Below are 17,244 nucleotides of genomic sequence, written 5' to 3'. Positions count from 1 at the left end.
GCAGATTTCAGGCTTCAAGTAGGTAGCCCTCCAGATGCCTTAGGCATGAGCCTGAAGGATTCCTGAAGAGGTGACGGCACTTCGTTCGCCCTTGAGGATACTGGAAATTCCCGGCAAGCATCGGTTGGCTGGTAGACATGCCCACTGGCTGTTGTCAAGTTATTTCACTAACGGTGACAATGAGAATTCAGTTGATAAATTAGATTGCTAGAACCCATTGGTGGTCCAGTGGTTAGGACTCATTCTCACTGTTGGCGTCCCCAAGAGGCTGTTTCGGTTAACCTAAAGTTTAAATTAAACCATGTAGAGGCCAGAATGACTTCCCCATACCTCAATATGTGAACATTTCTTCCATCCTTTCCCCCTTTTAATTGTGACTCCTTTCACAGGAATCATTGATCATCAATGTATTTTCCCAACATTAAGAGTGTGGCTCTTTTTTCTGCCTGCTCTGGGTCCAGCCGTCTCCTTTGAGGCTAGGCCCACTTTTTGTTTATACAATGCCTAGTTGTCCATGAAATTTCATCAGATATCATGAACAGGCTCCGAGGTATGCTAACAGGGAAATGTTTTAAAGGCTGTTCATTTTATCATCTATACCCAATGATCACGCAAACATTGTACATATGCTTGAAGCAGACAACTTAAAGCCAGCAGTGTTGCACATCATAAATAGTTATTCTCTGTGACAACTTTATTGGGCAATTTTTCTATCCTGAACATTGGGGTCAGAAGTAGGATTAGAAACAAAATAATTACTTCCCATCAGCAGTCTCTGTTATCAAAATCAGATCAATATTCTAGGAGAACTCTGCTTTCTTAACAGAGACAAAACAAAATAAACTCAGTCTTGTATCATTTTACTGTTAATAACGACATTCATAAACCTAATTAAATTCAGTCTAATCTTAATCCTGACAACATACAAAATTCTTTTTTCAAAGTTCCTTTTTCATAAATCTTTTATCATTTTCTGGATCCAAACAACTTTGTTCTGTATTTTCTCATCCAGAAACAAACAACTGTAGGACAAAATAATTATAATTTTTTTTTCCAATCAAAAATACCTCTGTTCTTTATCCTTTCTCTTCACCAACAACACATGTCCTACTTGTTTTACACATAGAAATGTTTCCCTTATCATTTTCTTATATCACAAATTTTAACCCTTGAAACCTTAACAAAACCAAGTGATTGAAATGATATGCCAGCACTTTCTGATTGCAAACTTGAAGAACATATTTCATATTTCTAAAAGTATATATTTTTTCACAGCATAATTTTTCTTTAATGGTATATCATGCATGTTTAATAAACCCAAACATCTTTAGTTTCCCTCTTGGTCTTATGAGAAGACAAAAGTAGGTAAATTTAGATTTGTTTGATTTGTAAGCACTTATATTTTTTAAGACCAATTAAATAGAGCCCCTTTACAAATAAACCTCAGCAATGTTATATAATGGCAAAAACACATGTTGAGACATACAAACCTCCAGACAGAGATCTCTTTGCTTCATCTTTTTACGTTTATTGAATTCGGCATTGCAATTAAACTTACCAATTTATGGATAATAGAATAGTAAAATTTACATTCTCAGTTTTAAAAGGCTTCTATCTTTTCTTTTTCCTTGACTTGAAGTTTTATATTTAACCCAAGGCTGAAGATCCAGGCAAAGTGGACTGTGCTTGTATTTCAAGGACATGATAACCATTAACTTCAAATTTTCTCCTAGGCACATTTTTGTTTTCCCAGGGTCTGATAAAAGAGTTTTATCAAACTAGAGTTCTGTAATTGCATATGCAGAAAGAACTGGTTTTTTGGAATTTCAAGAGTTTCATCTTAACCAGTCTTCTCTGGAGCCTGAAGAATACTGCTGCCATACATTGTCCAAAAAAATCATTCTTTAGTCATAATTTTACAGCTGAAGTTTTTCTTAATGAATTGAACCTGAATCTCCCATTTTACATAAGGCAACAAGAGTACCAGTCACCCAAATGGAATACACACTCACACGCCAAACGACAGATCAGTCATAACCTCTCTCCGAGGTTGACCCGTAGAATTGCAAACAAACCCGTCCCCGAAATGGCCCTCAATAGCAGACAGGGGTCAGAACCAATGGGCAAAAATGCCCAGATCGCAGTCAGCGCTCACAAATGATCATCAACATCAGACACAGGTCAGAATCAACTGGCAAAGTGCCCAAATAGCGCTGCTGCTGCTGCTAAATTGCTTCAGTCGTGTCCGACTCTGGGCGACCCCATAGATGGCAGCCCACCAGGCTCCCCCGTCCCTGGGATTCTCCAGGCAAGAACACTGGAGTGGGTTGCCATTTCCTTCTCCAATGTGTGAAGGTGAAAAGTGAAAGTGAAGTCACTCAGTCGTGTCCGACTCCTAGCAACCCCTTGGACTGCAGCCTACCAGGCTCTGCCGCTCCTGGGATTCTCCAGGCAAGAGTACTGGGGTGGGGTGCCATTCCCTTCTCCACCAAATAGCGCTAGCACTCACAAATGGGAAGGCTGGCTGTGTGCACACCGGTGGGCTTATCAGGTCTTGGAGCTCGTCTGCTGGTCCCAAATGCAAGTTTTCATCCCACCAAGAAAAGTGTTGAGTTGGCAGCCGGTGCCGAACAGGGGAGAAACAGGGAGGATCCTCAAAGCAAAAGGTCTTGGCAGCTGCTGGGAACGTCCCCCAGATCTCCTACTCGGGGCTAGCTAACCACTTAGCAGCAGGTCGATATGCTGTTGTGGCCACAGCTCTCCCCTGGAAGACCCAGGAGAGCCAGGCGCTGTGAAAGCCCAGGAGGCAGCTGCAGCCCGCTCCATGCTGGGCACCAACACCTGTTACTGAAAGGAGTTTGTGGATCCGGCTACTCGCCACTCAAAAGCCAATAAACAGGCCAGGTTGGTGGAGAGGAAAGTTTGCCTTATTTCAGATGCCGGCAACTGAGTGGAGAGCCAGCTCCCCGCCTCCCTCCGCCGACAAGCAGGGGCTGATAGCTCTTACAGACAGATGGTGGGGGGGGGAGGGGGGCTACATGCAGAAACAGCACAGTCCTCTCTAAAACTGGCCATCAGTGGTCTGAGCAGCAGCATCTTGGTTGTTTTAGGTACAGCTAATCTTCAGTTCCTGGTCATGTATGGATGTGAGAGTTGGACTGTGAAGAAAGCTGGGCGACAAAGAATTGATGCTTTTGAACTATGGTGTTGGAGAAGACTCTTGAAAGTCCCTTGGACTGCAAGGAGATCCAATCAGTCCATCCTAAAGCAGATCAGTCCTGGGTGTTCATTGGAAGGACTGATGTTGAAGCTGAAACTCCAATATTTTGGCCACCTGATGTGAAGAGTTGACTCATTGGAAAAGACCCTGATGCTGGGAGGGATTGTGGGCAGGAGGAGAAGGGGACGACAGAGGATGAGATGGCTGGATGGCATCATCGACTCAATGGACACGAGTTTGAGTAAACTCCGGGAGTTGGTGATGGACAGGGAGGCCTGGCGTGCTGCGATTCATGGGGTCGCAAAGAGTCGGACACGACTGAGCGACTGAACTGAACTGAATCTTCAGTTCCAGGGTCCACTTGTTCCCACTTCTTCGTGGTCAGTTCTCAGCTGACCACATGCCATGACCACGTGGCAGCTCATGTCCTGGGTAGAGTCTGGCCATCACGTAGTTAACTTCTCCACCTGGGGTTTCAGTATCTATAAGACAGCTCACGGATATGGCTCAGAATAACATCCACAGCCCTTGAGAAAGAACTAAGTGTCCTCGACTATGCTTAAGGACATTATTATTATTATTTGGTCTCCTTTTGACAGCTTTCCTTTGTTTTCACACGTTCTCATTTCTCTGATTAAAATTAGTCTTTGACTAACATTTCCCACAGACAAAAAGCAGGCAGAGGACATGGGGGCAGGGCAGTGACCATTCGGTCCTGTTTTGTTTCAATTCTTCACGTGTTGGGGACAAGGGATTGCTTTAATTTGGCGGTCCCCAAAGTTTTTGGCACCAGCGATCAATTCCGTGGAAGATCGTTTTTCCACAGACCGAGGGGGCTACGATGGTTGCAGGATGATTCAAGTGCATTACGTTTACTGTGCACTTTATTTCTATTATTATTGTATCAGCTCCACCTCAGATCATCAGGCATTAGATCCCACAGGGTAGGGACCCCTGCTTTAATTCTCTCTAGAATTGACATGGGAGATGTTTTTAGTTTCTCCTTTCACAGGTGCAATCTCAGAAGGATCTGTAGGTTGTTCAAAGCTATCCACCCAGTGAGTGGTGGGGCTGTGGTTGTCCAAAATAAAAAACAAACAAACAAAAAGGAAGTCATCTTCTCCTCCGTAAAGTAGGAAGAGAGAAAGGAGAAGTTGAGAATTTTAGTAAAAACAGAAGAGGATGTGATCCACCAAAATTAGGTATAAATCAAGAACACATGAGTGAGTGATTAAGACTTGCTTAGGAATGGAAAATGTGTATGAGCATGAGAAAGGCAGATTGCCAGATAAAATGAGAATTAAATTAATAAACTCAGGAGAAACTATGGGAGTAGCCAGGGCTTCCAGAAGGGAGAGTTTAGGGTCCAGGTCAAAGGTCGACTGCACAGACTCCACTGGCTGTTGCCTGGGCAACAGACCCCGCCTCTTACTGATAAGGTGGGCTCGGAAAGTAGCTGTGAGCTCATGAATCTGTAGTCGGAGAAGAAATTCCGCAGGGTCTGAACTTGGTCTTCCTCTGGGGAAGATCTGCACAGGACTTTGGAAGAGGTTTGTGTGGCCACCAAGAGTGATGTCATGAAGAGGATGATGGTGACTTGTTTAAAAAGGTGAGCTGGAGGGACTTCCCTTGTGGCCCAGTGGCTAAGACTCCACACTCCCAATGCAGGGGCCCAGGTTGGATCCCTGGTCAGGGAACTAGATCCCACATGCCACAACCAAGACCCATAGCAGCCAAATAAAAAATATATATATTAATAATAAAAAATAAAAGGTGAGTTGGAGCATGAACAAGTGAAAAGCAACAATCACAACGAGAATTTCGTTTGACTCTGTGAGTCTGAGAGAAGCAGCTCTTATACAGGAGCTGACATTTATTGAGCATTGTCCACGTAATCAAGTATTTCCAAAGCTTCAGGTTTCCCGCCAGGGCGGCGGAGGCTGGGAAGTGTCGCTTTCCTAACATCCCACAAGGAGTGAGTAGCGGCACTGGGATTCCATCTCAGGACTTACTGGTTAGGAAGGCTTAACCATCGACAGTGCCTTCTACTGATCTGGGAGGTCCTGGAGATATGGCCCAGAAGGACGATCCAGGGCGCGGGGCAGGGTCAATATTACTCGGGAAGCTGGGCTGTGGGGCTGCTGGCAGGGCCGGTCCAGCCATGGGACCCCAGCGTCTTCTCCTTCCTCTCTGGGACGTCTTCTCTGCCCGCCCGGGCTCAGGCTCAGACGTTGCCAGAGGCGCGATGCTGGCTGTGCCAGTCGAAAACGACCAGGGCGCCCAGCGAGACGAGGACCAGGCCCGCCAGCGCCAGGCGGAGGACGTTGCCCTGGGTGTAGTCCGGGGCGCCCGAGCCTGCGGGGCCAGCAAGGGAGAGAGGCGGGTCAGCGTCCCCGTCAGGCCTGCATCCCCGCCAGGCCTGCATCCCCGCCCGCCCTCTGGGTCTCTACCCTCCAGGGCGGAGCTGCGGATTGAACTTCCAGCGTCACCCTTGGAGGGACTGCGTGGGAGCAGGGCTTCGACCCCCGGGCCTGAGGGAGGAGGTGCGGGGTCCGGACCCCGGGTCTGGGGGCGGAGGTGCGGGTCCTGAGCCCGGGTCTGGGGGCGGAGGTGTGGGTCCTGACCCAGGCTGTGGGGGCGGAGGTGTGGGGTCCGGACCCCGGGTCTGGGGTCGGAGGTGCGGGGTCCGGACCCCGGGTGTGGGGGCGGAGGTGTGGGGTCCGGACCCCGGGTCTGCGGGCGGAGGTGTGGGGTCCGGACCCCGGGTCTGGGGGCGGAGGTGCGGGTCCTGAGCCCGGGTCTGCGGGCGGAGGTGTGGGGTCCGGACCCCGGGTCTGCGGGCGGAGGTGTGGGGTCCGGACCCCGGGAGTGGGGGCGGAGGTGTGGGTCCTGACCCAGGGTCTGGGGGCGGAGGTGTGGGTCCTGACCCCGGGTCTGGGGGCGGAGGTGCGGGTCCTGACCCAGGGTCTGCGGGCGGAGGTGTGGGGTCCGGACCCCGGGTCTGGGGTCGGAGGTGCGGGGTCCGGACCCCGGGTGTGGGGGCGGAAGTGTGGGGTCCGGACCCCGGGTGTGGGGGCGGAGGTGTGGGGTCCGGACCCCGGGTGTGGGGGCGGAGGTGTGGGGTCCGGACCCCGGGTGTGGGGGCGGAGGTGTGGGGTCTGGACCCCGGGTCTGCGGGCGGAGGTGCGGGTCCTGACCCCGGGTGTGGGGGCGGAAGTGTGGGGTCCGGACCCCGGGTGTGGGGGCGGAGGTGTGGGGTCCGGACCCCGGGTCTGGGGTCGGAGGTGCGGGGTCCGGACCCCGGGTGTGGGGGCGGAGGTGTGGGGTCCGGACCCCGGGTGTGGGGGCGGAGGTGTGGGGTCCGGACCCCGGGTCTGCGGGCGGAGGTGCGGGTCCTGAGCCCGGGTCTGCGGGCGGAGGTGTGGGGTCCGGACCCCGGGTCTGCGGGCGGAGGTGCGGGGTCCGGACCCCGGGTCTGCGGGCGGAGGTGTGGGGTCCGGACCCCGGGTGTGGGGGCGGAGGTGTGGGGTCCGGACCCCGGGTGTGGGGGCGGAGGTGTGGGGTCCGGACCCAGGGTCTGGGGGCGGAGGTGTGGGTCCTGACCCCGGGTCTGGGGGCGGAGGTGTGGGTCCTGACCCAGGGTCTGGGGCGGAGGTGCGGGTCTGGACCCAGGGTCTGGGGGCGGAGGTGTGGGTCCTGACCCCGGGTCTGGGGGCGGAGGTGCGGGTCCTGACCCAGGGTCTGGGGGCGGAGGTGTGGGATCTGGACGCCGGGTCTGGGTGCGGAGGTGTGGGTCCTGACCCCGGGTCTGGGGACGGAGGTGCGGGGTCTGGACCCCGGGTCTGGGTGCGGAGGTGTGGGTCCTGACCCCGGGTCTGGGTGCGGAGGTGTGGGTCCTGACCCCGGGTCTGGGGGCGGAGGTGCGGGGTCTGGCCCCCGGGTCTGGGGGCGGAGGTGCGGGTCCGGACCCCGGGTCTGCGGGCGGAGGTGCGGGTCCTGACCCCGGGTCTGCGGGCGGAGGTGTGGGGTCCGGACCCCGGGTGTGGGGGCGGAGGTGTGGGGTCCGGACCCCGGGTGTGGGGGCGGAGGTGTGGGGTCCGGACCCCGGGAGTGGGGGCGGAGGTGTGGGTCCTGACCCAGGGTCTGGGGGCGGAGGTGTGGGTCCTGACCCCGGGTCTGGGGGCGGAGGTGCGGGTCCTGACCCAGGGTCTGGGGGCGGAGGTGTGGGATCTGGACCCCGGGTCTGGGGTCGGAGGTGCGGGTCCTGACCCAGGGTCTGGGGGCGGAGGTGTGGGTCCTGACCCCGGGTCTGGGGGCGGAGGTGCGGGTCCTGACCCAGGGTCTGGGGGCGGAGGTGTGGGATCTGGACCCCGGGTCTGGGGGCGGAGGTGCGGGTCCTGACCCAGGGTCTGGGGGCGGAGGTGTGGGATCTGGACCCCGGGTCTGGGGGCGGAGGTGTGGGTCCTGACCCCGGGTCTGGGGGCGGAGGTGCGGGTCCTGACCCAGGGTCTGGGGGCGGAGGTGTGGGTCCTGACCCAGGGTCTGGGGGCGGAGGTGTGGGTCCTGACCCCGGGTCTGGGGGCGGAGGTGTGGGTCCTGACCCAGGGTCTGGGGGCGGAGGTGTGGGATCTGGACCCCGGGTCTGGGGGCGGAGGTGTGGGTCCTGACCCAGGGTCTGGGGGCGGAGGTTTGGGATCTGGACCCCGGGTCTGGGTGCGGAGGTGTGGGGTCTGGACCCCGGGTCTGCGGGCGGAGGTGCGGGTCCTGACCCCGGGTCTGGGGGCGGAGGTGCGGGTCCTGACCCCGGGCCTGCGGGCGGAGGGCCGGCCGCTCACCCTCGGCGCGGACCACCAGCGGCTCGCTGCGCGCCGACAGCACGTAGGGGGCGGAGGGCGTGTGGTAGTAGCAGGTGTAGGTGCCGGGCGCGCGCGCGCCGATCAGCGGGAAGTCGGCCCAGGGCTGCTCCGAGTCCCGGTACTGCAGCGGGGCCGCCTCGCCCTCGCGGTACAGCGCGAAGCTCATGCCCCGCAGGCGGCCGGCGCAGCGCAGGCTCACGTTGGCCCCGGGCGCCACCACCGGCGCGGGCAGCGCCACCAGCGACGGGCGCGGCAGCTCGTCTGCGGGACGAGGAGGCGGGAGGGTCGGGGGCCCGCCTCCCTCCCTCCTCATCCCTCCCCCACGCCCTCCTCATCCTCCCCTCCCCCCACTCTCTCCCCTTCTCCTTCCCGCTCCTCCCCCTCCCCTCCCTCTCCCCTCTTCCCTGCCCTCCCCCTTCTCTCCCCTCCCTTCCCTCTCCCCTCCCCTCCCCTCCCTCTCCCCTCCCTCTCCCCTCCCTCTCCCCTCCCCGTTCTCTCCCCTCCCCTCCCCTCCCCTCCCTCTCCCCTCTTCCCTGCCCTCCCCCTTCTCTCCCCTCCCTTCCCTCTCCCCTCCCCTCCCCTCCCTCTCCCCTCCCCGTTCTCTCCCCTCCCCTCCCCTCCCCTCCCTTTCCCCTCCCCTCCCTCTCCCCTCTTCCCTCCCCTCCCCCTTCTCTCCCCTCCCCTCCCCTCTCCCCACCCCCTCCTTCCTCTTTTCAGCACTCTCCTCCCCCATCGCCCCCCCACCCCAGTCTCTGGGCCCCTGGCTCCCGGCCCATCCCTCTCTGCAGTCCGGGCCAGTGTCTGCACGCCTCCGCCTTCTCCGTGGTCTCCCCCAGCCCCTGTGTGTCTGCCTCCCTCTCCCCCCCACTTCTTCCCACGGTCCCTGTGCTCACTAAAACGCTCTGCTTTTAACCTCCCCGTCGTGCGCGTTTTGCTCTCCGTCGGACTTGAGCCTGCACCCTCGGCAGTCAATGCTTGGAAACCTAACCACTGGACCACGGGAGATTCCCATTCGTGACCTTTTTGGATAAGCCTGGATGATTCTTTGGGGGTGGGTGTTGGGGGGGAATTATACTGTCCCGTACACAGGGTGTGTTAGAACATCTCTGGCCTCTAACCCATGTAACGCCAATAGCACACCCTTCCCCTGTCAGGAAAAGCAGAAATGTCTCCAAATATTGCCAGACCCGGGGGAGGGGAGGGGGGAAATGGGCGGGGAGGGGGGCGGGGGGGAGGTGCATAATCACCCCTGATTGAGAATTCTCTCTGTCTCCACGTAGCTCTTTTTGTATGTCTCATTGTGCAAGCTCCTCTCCATATATAGGCGGGTCCCTCCTTGCCCCCCATCCCACCCGTGTCCCTTCTCTGCAGCCTGCTCCCCTGGGACCTCACCTGTCACCAGCAGCTCTAGGGCATCACTGGGGTGGGACCAGACATCTGGCCCCCAGCCTCGCCTCCAGTAGCAGCACTGGTAACTGCCCCCCTGGGCTGGGGTCACCTCCTCCAGGAAGAACTCCGCCAGTTCCGCAGGTACATCCCGGTGGATCACAGCAGTGAGCTCTGCAGACCTGAAGAGTGCAAACCTCCAGGCGGGCTGGGGTGCCTGGCACCTCAAGGTGACATTGACCCCGGGGGTCACAACTGCAGCGGGCTGAGCGCCCAGCCACGGCCTGGGGCTGGAGGCTGGGGAGCCTGAGTAAAAGCGGCCGCCTGGGTCCTCGGACTTCCCGGGAGCCCAAGGAGATGCGCGCGCAGCTGGAGGAGGAGGAGAGGCTCCTTGAGAATCACTGCCCCTTTCTCAGCCTCAGATCCCCACTCCTAAAATGGGGAGACCCTGGACCCCAACCAAGGCTTTCAAAACTGGCTGTACATCAGAGGAGCGAGGCATCGCCTCCTGTTTCAAATATCACTTCAAGGGATTGGATCCCAGAAACCTGCGAACTCAAATTGCCCTTCAGAATACTTGTAACATATATGACATATTTCAACAGTTGCCCAAACCTGCCATCTATCTGGGGGGAAAAATGTGTTGGGTCCCTACCTCGCACCATTCCCCCAAGCAAATTCCAGATTAATGTAAAGAATTACATGTGTTTTTTTTTTAAAAGCTATAAAAGTATCAGAAGAAAATATAGGAAAATGTATTTGTCTTTGGGGTTGAGAAGGCTGTCTCAAAATGTAAAATGAGAAGTTCAGAAGGGAGAAGGTTAATTAATTTGGCCATTTCAACCTTTTAAAGCTGTATATGAGGAAAGACGTGTTAATGAAGCTAGAAGACAAGTGACAGCACTGTCAGAAATGACTTATTCACAAATCACACAGATTAAGAGTGTCGACGGACTTTCCTGGTGGACCAGTGGTTAAGACTTTGCCTTCCAACGCAGGGGGCGGGGGGGTGTGGTGGTGGTGGTGTTGGTTCCATCACTGTTGGGGGAGTTAAATCCCACATGGCTGTGGCCAAAAAAACCCAAACAAACCATAAAACAGGAGCAATATTGTAACAAATTCAATAAAGACTTCAAAAACCTGGTCCACATTAAAAAAAAAAAAAAGAGTGTCAAAAGAAATCTTAGAGCCAATTCCACTGAAAGTCGGGCAAAACATATGAACAGGCAATTCACAGAGGAAGAAGTCCAATTGACCAAAATACATCTGGGGGTTACAATGTGAAAGTCACTCCAGGGTAATACTACTTTTCAAAAAATTAACACAATAGTAAGACATTTTTGCCTCTCAGGTTGTCAAAAATAGATAAATAAATAAAATAATGGTTAACATTGTGTTTGGGAGAATATGTAGTAAAACAGGTGCTCAGGTGCATTCAACCGCACCTTTTGAGACAGCGGTTTGTCAGTTTCTATCAAGATACAAAGGATACGACCAGCCACTCAATAAGTCCACCCTAGACAAATGCACTTACGTGAACATGAAACGTTCACTGAAATGCACACTGCAGCGATGAATGTGAGGCTGAGCACTGGAAGCAACCCGAATGTACACCAGGAGAACCGACTAAACTAGAGCCCATCGCTACAATGGCAAATGCCAGAGAGCAATTTTTAAAAAGAGAGAGAAAAAAAAGAAGAACCATCTATAAGGACATGGAAATGTATTCAAGAGCAATTACAGAGTGAGAAATGTAAGATGTAGAACACCGTGAGTCACGAAATACCAGTTTTGCTTTGGGGAAAAAAAAAAAAAAAGAAGCACAAAAATACATGTGTGTGTTAGAATGCATGGACTTTTTTTATAAGGATTCAGAAATTATATCAGGAAGATGAGGAAAGGGACCACAGCAGCTGCTATACATCCTTTAATAGTAATTAATGGGGGTTTTGGCCTCGCTGTGTGGCATGTGGACCCTTACCCCACCGGGGATCGAACCCATCCATGCTCCCTGCAGTGGAAGCATGGAGTCTCAACCACTGGAACACCGGGGAAGCCTGATGATAATTGATTTTTAAAACTATGAATATATGTTAGCTTTAGCATTTAAAACTTTAAAAATTGATAACTAAGGTATTAATGGTTTTCTAGGCGACTCTTATTTGGAGCGTAGTTGGGGGGGAAATTAAGAGGAAGACGAGATCTCCCTCATCAGAAACCCTGGAAAGAAACCCAGAGTCATCTCAGGGTGGAGAACCACATTTTCCAAATGAGGGAATAATAACGGGCTTTGCCGGAGACCCTATTTGCTGAGCCCCGTGTGATTTTGTTAAATCCTCACAACAGCCCATTTTACAGAGAAAACTGAGTCTTAGCATGCAGTGGTTTGCTCAAGGTCATAAATGAATACGAGGGTGAAACCGGGGTTCCCGTTTAGGTCTCCTTCACGCCAATGTGCATGACCTTCCCTGCTTCTCTGCACTGCTCACTAAAGTGAATACGGGGCTTGCCTGGTGGCACAGTGGGTAAGAACCCTTCTGCCGGTGCAGGGGACACCGGTTCGAGCCCTGGTTTGGAAGGATCCCACATGCCACAGGGCAACCAAGCCCGTGTGCTGCAGCTACTAAGCCGGCGCACTGACAGTCTGGGCTCGCAACACGAGAAGCCACGGTAGGAGACGCCTGTGGCCACAGCTGGAGAAAACACACGCGCAGCAACCACGACCCAGCGCGGCGAAAAGTAAATAAAAATAAAGTGAGTGAGGAAGGGGGGAGGGAGAGGAAGAAGAGGGGACAGGGAAGTAAGGAAATCTGGGGTGAGGGTGGGCACCAAAATAAAGGCTGAGTAGCTGGAAATGGGATGTCAGAAACACGTGGGAGAATGGGGGGAGGGTGTTACTCACCAGCTGGAGTGATGTCTGCAGGACACACCAGCCCTATAGAGGGTCGGGGCGGGGGAGGGCTTGGTCTTGTCAGAGCCTTCACCTGCTCCCAGCCCTACCTCCCTGCGCGCCCAGGAATCCAAGTCCCTGGGCTCCCTTTCCTCCGAGAAACAGGAATCTTGCCCAAACTTCCTCCTCTCTCAGCAGCCGTAACCTCAGACTTCCAATGCCCACTTATTCTTAGAGACCAAAAGCCCGGACCCAGGCAATTCCCTGGCGGTCCAGTGGGTACAGCTAAGCGCTCTCTGTGCCAGTGGCTGGGGTTCGATCCCAGGTTTGGGGAACTAAACTCCCACAAGCCACGCCACACAGCCAGAAAAACAAAACAAAGCCTAGACCCAAACCCCTCTTTCCTGTACACCCAAGAATTCAGGTGCTTGGACTCCCCTGTTTTCAGGAGACAATAATCTGAGCGCACAGTTCTCCTCTCTGGGGTGTGGGGGTCCAGGTCCCCGGTTTCCCCCTTTCCCAGGGACCCAGGTGTCTCAGCTGCCATCTCCCTGTTACATCAAGATTTAGGACTGGACAGTCCCGGTTCCCAGGAATTCAGGTCCCTAGCCCTCTCTTGCTTCGAGATCTAGAGCATCCTGCTCCCCAGCTTCCTCCTCTCCCAGGAGCCCAGGAATCTGGGATCCCCCTGTCCTCTTACCTTAGGTTCCAGGGGACGGCGCCCCCGTCCTGTCATTTTAACCTAGAATTCCCTCTGAACCCTCAGCTAGGGTCTCTTGATCACCCCGCACCTGCCCTCAGGGAGACCCAGCCCAGCCAGGGACCCAGGGGGAAGGGGGTGGGTGTCTCACAGAGAGTCAGCAGCTGCAGGCTCAGCACCTCCGCCATAGCGGGCAGTTCTCGGTTGGAGCGGGAAGAGTAGCCGGGGCTCAGCCGTGCCCGGTCACCTACCGGGAAGTGAGGCAACTTCAGAAAATCAGAGCCGTGCTCAGGGAAGGGAGGAGGAGCGAGGTGGGGGCCCCTGGGTGATTGTGTCATGGCCTTATGGTGCTTCGGGAAAAGTTAGGAGATTGGGCGGTCATCACTGTTGGTTGGGGGGCGGACGGTGGAGGGGGCAGAGGAGAGTCAGACCCCGTTATTGTGCTCCAGTAGTTCCCAGCCTGCTATCAGGAAAGCCACATCCCGACCAGGTTAGTTAAAACGGAACGAAAAGATGTGCGCTAGAATGGGGGTCCTCCCAGGTGGTTCAGACGGCAAAGAATCCGCCTGCGATGCAGGAGACCTGGGTTCCATCCTTGGGTAGGGAAGATTCCCCTGGAGAAGGGAATGGCAACCCGCTCCAGTAGTCTTGCCTGGAGAACTCCATGGACAGAGGAGCCTGGCGGGCTACAGTCCATGGGGTCGCAAAGAGTTGGACATGACTGAGCTACTAACACTTTCACTACGTTTTCTCAGGATGGAGATCACACGGGGCACTGTGAGACCCACAGAAGGTCCCTAACCCTTCAGGAATGAGAGTTAGGGTTTGCAGGACGAACTGGTTTTGGGCTAAGACCTCAACTGATAGATGGATCATTTGTCCTCTCGCAGACTCCGTTTGCCCATCTGTAAAATGGGCTCTCAGAAGTAAACTATAAATGAGGACTGGTGCACTCCGCTTTAGCTGGGCTGCAGTAGGAGGACTGGAAGTTACTCCTCCGCAACGACGTTCTGAGAAAAGCGAACCGCGGCAGGTGTGCGGCGACAGGCTTGAGTTTAAATCCACAGCGCCGCCTTCTTTCCTACAGCCTTCTGCACCGACCGCTGTTCTGCAATACTACGCACGCGCTGACTCAGCCCGTGGAGGCTCGCGGGTCTGGACTACAACTCCCAGAGTAGTCCGCGCCGCCACCACCTCGGATAGCCTATCTGCGTCACTACGCAAGCGCGGACTCAGACTGCGGGGGCCGTGCTCAGGGAGCACAACTCCCAGAGCGCTCCGCGCCCTCGCCGCCGCCGCCGCGACCAAGATGGCTGGGAGTGAGTTCGGGGTCTGCCGGCGCGTGAAGCTGGTTCTAGGAACCCCGGGTGGTGCCGGAGCTAGGGCAACGCGGAGCCCCTGTGGAGCCAGTGGGGTCCGGGCCGGAGGGGGGTGCGGAGGTTACGAGGGGTCTCCTCCAGGGCGGTGTTGACGCAAGAGGGATAGAGGTCACCGGAGGCATCGCCTGCGAGGGTGACCCTTCTCACCCCTCCTTACAGGAGTCGCAGCCTTCCTCAAGAATGTCTGGGCCAAGGAACCTGTGCTAGTGGCATCCTTCGCCATTGCGGGCCTCGGTGCGTGAGTGTCCCTGCTGCGAATGTGCATCATCCGCAACCGGCGCCCCAGCTTTACCTTCCATCCCGCATAGGTCCCATCGCTCCCCGCCCATCATTCCATCCTGTGGCGCCACCCTCGCCCTCAACATCCCGTGTCCCCGCTAGTTATCCAACACCCCAACCCCTAATATTCTGACCCCTCCACCACCCCATCACTCCTCACCCCATATGCACCCACCCAAGAGTTCTATAATCCCTTGAAAGAAGTTCTCAATCCTAGTTTTTCATTATAAATACTTAACCCCTTTAAAAAAATAATGAAAAGTAATGTCATCTCCTCCCCGTTGCCCCTCATCCCCCCACCACCAGATTCTGAATTGAGTTGGGCGAGGGGTGGTGGTGGGGGGGAGAGGGGGGAGGGGAGGTGGAGCTCGGGAATCTGGTATCTCGTGAAAATTCTCCGGTGACTCTCACGTGCCTCCCTGATGGAGAACCTCAGCCCTGAACTGGACTGCTCAGACTCAGGGGTGGGAGTGGGGCTAGGAGCGACCCGGGCTGCTGCGCTAAGTTCCCAGGCCTAAGTAGCGCTGGCGGGCACGCCCCACACTGGGTGAGGTTCCGGACCACAGTTGTCCGGCAGCCATGGCCCACTTCCGCCCCAGAGCTCTTGAAAGGGACTGGTATGAACTGAGATGGGCGGTGTAAGGCTCATGTAAGGTATGTGCTGGATTTCAAAGACTTACTATAACAAAAAGTATATACCCATTTTTTTCCACCTTGATATATTGAAATAATATTTTGGATATACCTGGTTCATTTTTTAAATTTGTGCCTTTTAATGTGGCTATTCAGTTCGGTCGCTCAGTCGTATCTGACTCTTTGCGACCCCATGGACTGCAGCACACCAGGCCTCCCTGTCCATGTAAATTGCATCGCTGGTTCTTACCTTCCTGTCTGACAGTGCTGGCCTGGAACACTCCTTTATACGCCCTACCCCACCTCCCCATGACTCCCAGCTCCCACCCCAGAGGGACTGTGGTTTCTCAATGATTTTGTTCTTTGAACCTCCCACTCCCCCTCAGTTTGTAACAGTTCTGATGCCTCTGGAACATTCCCAAGACACCCCCGGACCCATACCCCCCAATATGCTCCAGGACTCAAATGTACTCCTTCAGTGACCACCCTTCTTCCCTCCCTTGCCCTCCAGCTCCCACGTGTCTGTGAGTACTTGGCTTTCACCAACCTCTGAAAAGTGTTATAAACCCTTCTGATGTATGGGACTCCCAGGGTGCCAAGGGGTGTCCTGGAGGTGCTGAACCCCCTCCCTCCTCCCCTCCATGCACTGACCCCCATTTGGCCAAAGCTCAGCTTCTGTCTGCGGGGATCTCCTCCTTCCCCTGGGCCTCACGCCTGTTATCTCTCCGCAGCTGTAATCGTGCCCACACTCAGCCCCTACACCAAGTACTCGCTCATGATCAACCGGGCCACACCGTACAACTACCCAGGTGAGTGAGGCCTCCCTGTGCTGGGGGAGGGCAACCGCGGGCAGGCGCTTTGTCCGCAGGGATCCAAGCTTCTGCAGTGCAGTCTGGACTGTCCTCTCATCCTTCAGTAGACAGACTCCACATGCCATCAAGTTCACTTCTTTTTTTACATTGATTTGGCTGCTCCGGGTCTTAGTTGCGGTACTCGAGATCGTCATCTTCACTGCAGCATGTGGGATCTTTATGTGTGGCACGTGGGAGCTAGCTCCCTGACCAGGGTTTGCACCCGGACCCCCTGTCTTGGGAGCACCACGTCTTAGCCACTGGGCCAGCGGGGAGGCCCCTCCTGTCTGTCTTTGCACTCTGTGAGTTTCTGTGGTAGTTTCAGATTTATGTCCTTGTCTGGGTTCCAAGCCTCTTGCTTTCCCGACTGTTGACTTTTTGAGTCTCCGCCTCTCCAGGCCTGGCCTGCTTCCCCATCTCTGTTGGGTCTTTCCCTGGGGCTCCTTTCTGTGTCCATCATTCTGATTTTTCATGTCTCTAGGTCTCTATCTCCCTGCTTCCCTACGTCTCTGACTCTGACCCATGGTGGTTGTGCTTGAGTGGCTAAGTCTTGTCCGACTCTTGTGACTCCATAGACCATAGCCTGCCAGGCCCCTCTGTCCATGGGATTTCCCAGGCAAGGATGCTGGAGTGGGCTGCCATTTCCTCCTCCAGGGGATCTCCCCAACCCAGGGATCAAAACCTGTCTCCTGCATTACAGGCAGATTCTCTGCCCCTGGGCCACCAGGGAAGTCTTCTCTGACCCTTACTTTCTCATCTCTCCCCTGGGGTCCTGTTTCTCTGTCTGAATGTAGGCTGACAGGCCAGTCCTCCTCTGGGGGCCCTGGTGATCTGCTGGTCTCAGCGGCCCCCTCCTGTCCACAGTGCCCCTCCGAGACGATGGGAACATGCCCGACGTGCCCAGCCACCCCCAGGACCCCCAGGGCCCGAGCCTGGAGTGGCTGAAGAGACTGTGAGCGCCTCCGTTGCCAGGGAGCGGCCCCCGCCCCGATGGCCCCAATAAACGCATGAAAACCACCCCAGGCCTGAGTGTGTGTGGGCAGCGGTGGG

The 17,244-nt window shown here is 55.3% G+C and overlaps 2 protein-coding genes across 3 annotated transcripts; one reads left to right on the top strand and one right to left on the bottom strand.

The window, feature by feature from the left end:
- Positions 1 to 5,003: 5,003 nt before the first annotated feature.
- Positions 5,004 to 13,289, bottom strand: OSCAR (osteoclast associated Ig-like receptor). Of its 2 annotated transcripts, XM_065926863.1 has the most exons (5): positions 13,204 to 13,289; positions 12,365 to 12,397; positions 9,469 to 9,831; positions 8,056 to 8,337; positions 5,004 to 5,575 (listed from the first exon to the last, which is right to left on the bottom strand). In XM_065926863.1, exons 1-5 carry the CDS (start codon positions 13,238 to 13,240, stop codon positions 5,445 to 5,447), a joined length of 846 nt encoding a protein of 281 aa, XP_065782935.1. In that variant the 5' UTR covers positions 13,241 to 13,289; the 3' UTR covers positions 5,004 to 5,444. The 2 variants fall into 2 exon arrangements, with proteins under 2 accessions (XP_065782935.1, XP_065782936.1); XM_065926864.1 differs by lacking the exon at positions 12,365 to 12,397 and having other exon boundaries at positions 13,204 to 13,281.
- A 990-nt stretch (positions 13,290 to 14,279) lies between these two features.
- Positions 14,280 to 17,212, top strand: NDUFA3 (NADH:ubiquinone oxidoreductase subunit A3). The gene is made up of 4 exons (XM_065926858.1): positions 14,280 to 14,371; positions 14,591 to 14,665; positions 16,075 to 16,152; positions 17,059 to 17,212. Exons 1-4 carry the CDS (start codon positions 14,362 to 14,364, stop codon positions 17,148 to 17,150), a joined length of 255 nt encoding a protein of 84 aa, XP_065782930.1. The 5' UTR covers positions 14,280 to 14,361; the 3' UTR covers positions 17,151 to 17,212.
- The last annotated feature ends 32 nt before the right edge of the window (positions 17,213 to 17,244 follow it).

Source organism: Muntiacus reevesi, chromosome 2 (genome assembly GCF_963930625.1).
Source record: "Muntiacus reevesi chromosome 2, mMunRee1.1, whole genome shotgun sequence".
NCBI classification, from domain to species: Eukaryota; Metazoa; Chordata; class Mammalia; order Artiodactyla; family Cervidae; genus Muntiacus; species Muntiacus reevesi.
Note: the sequence above shows the minus strand (reverse complement) of the source record. Positions and strands in the feature narration are given on the sequence as shown.

Coding starts and splice junctions, on each gene's coding strand:
- OSCAR (XM_065926863.1), bottom strand. CDS start 13,240: ATGGCGGAGGTGCTGAGCCTGCAGCTGCTGACTCTCT. Junction 12,398..13,203: donor CCTGCAGCTGCTGACTCTCT/GTGAGACACCCA, acceptor GACCCTCTATAG/GGCTGGTGTGTCCTGCAGAC. Junction 5,576..8,055: donor GCTGGTGGTCCGCGCCGAGG/GTGAGCGGCCGG, acceptor CTGGCCCCGCAG/GCTCGGGCGCCCCGGACTAC.
- NDUFA3 (XM_065926858.1), top strand. Junction 14,666..16,074: donor CTTCGCCATTGCGGGCCTCG/GTGCGTGAGTGT, acceptor ATCTCTCCGCAG/CTGTAATCGTGCCCACACTC. Junction 16,153..17,058: donor CACACCGTACAACTACCCAG/GTGAGTGAGGCC, acceptor TCCTGTCCACAG/TGCCCCTCCGAGACGATGGG.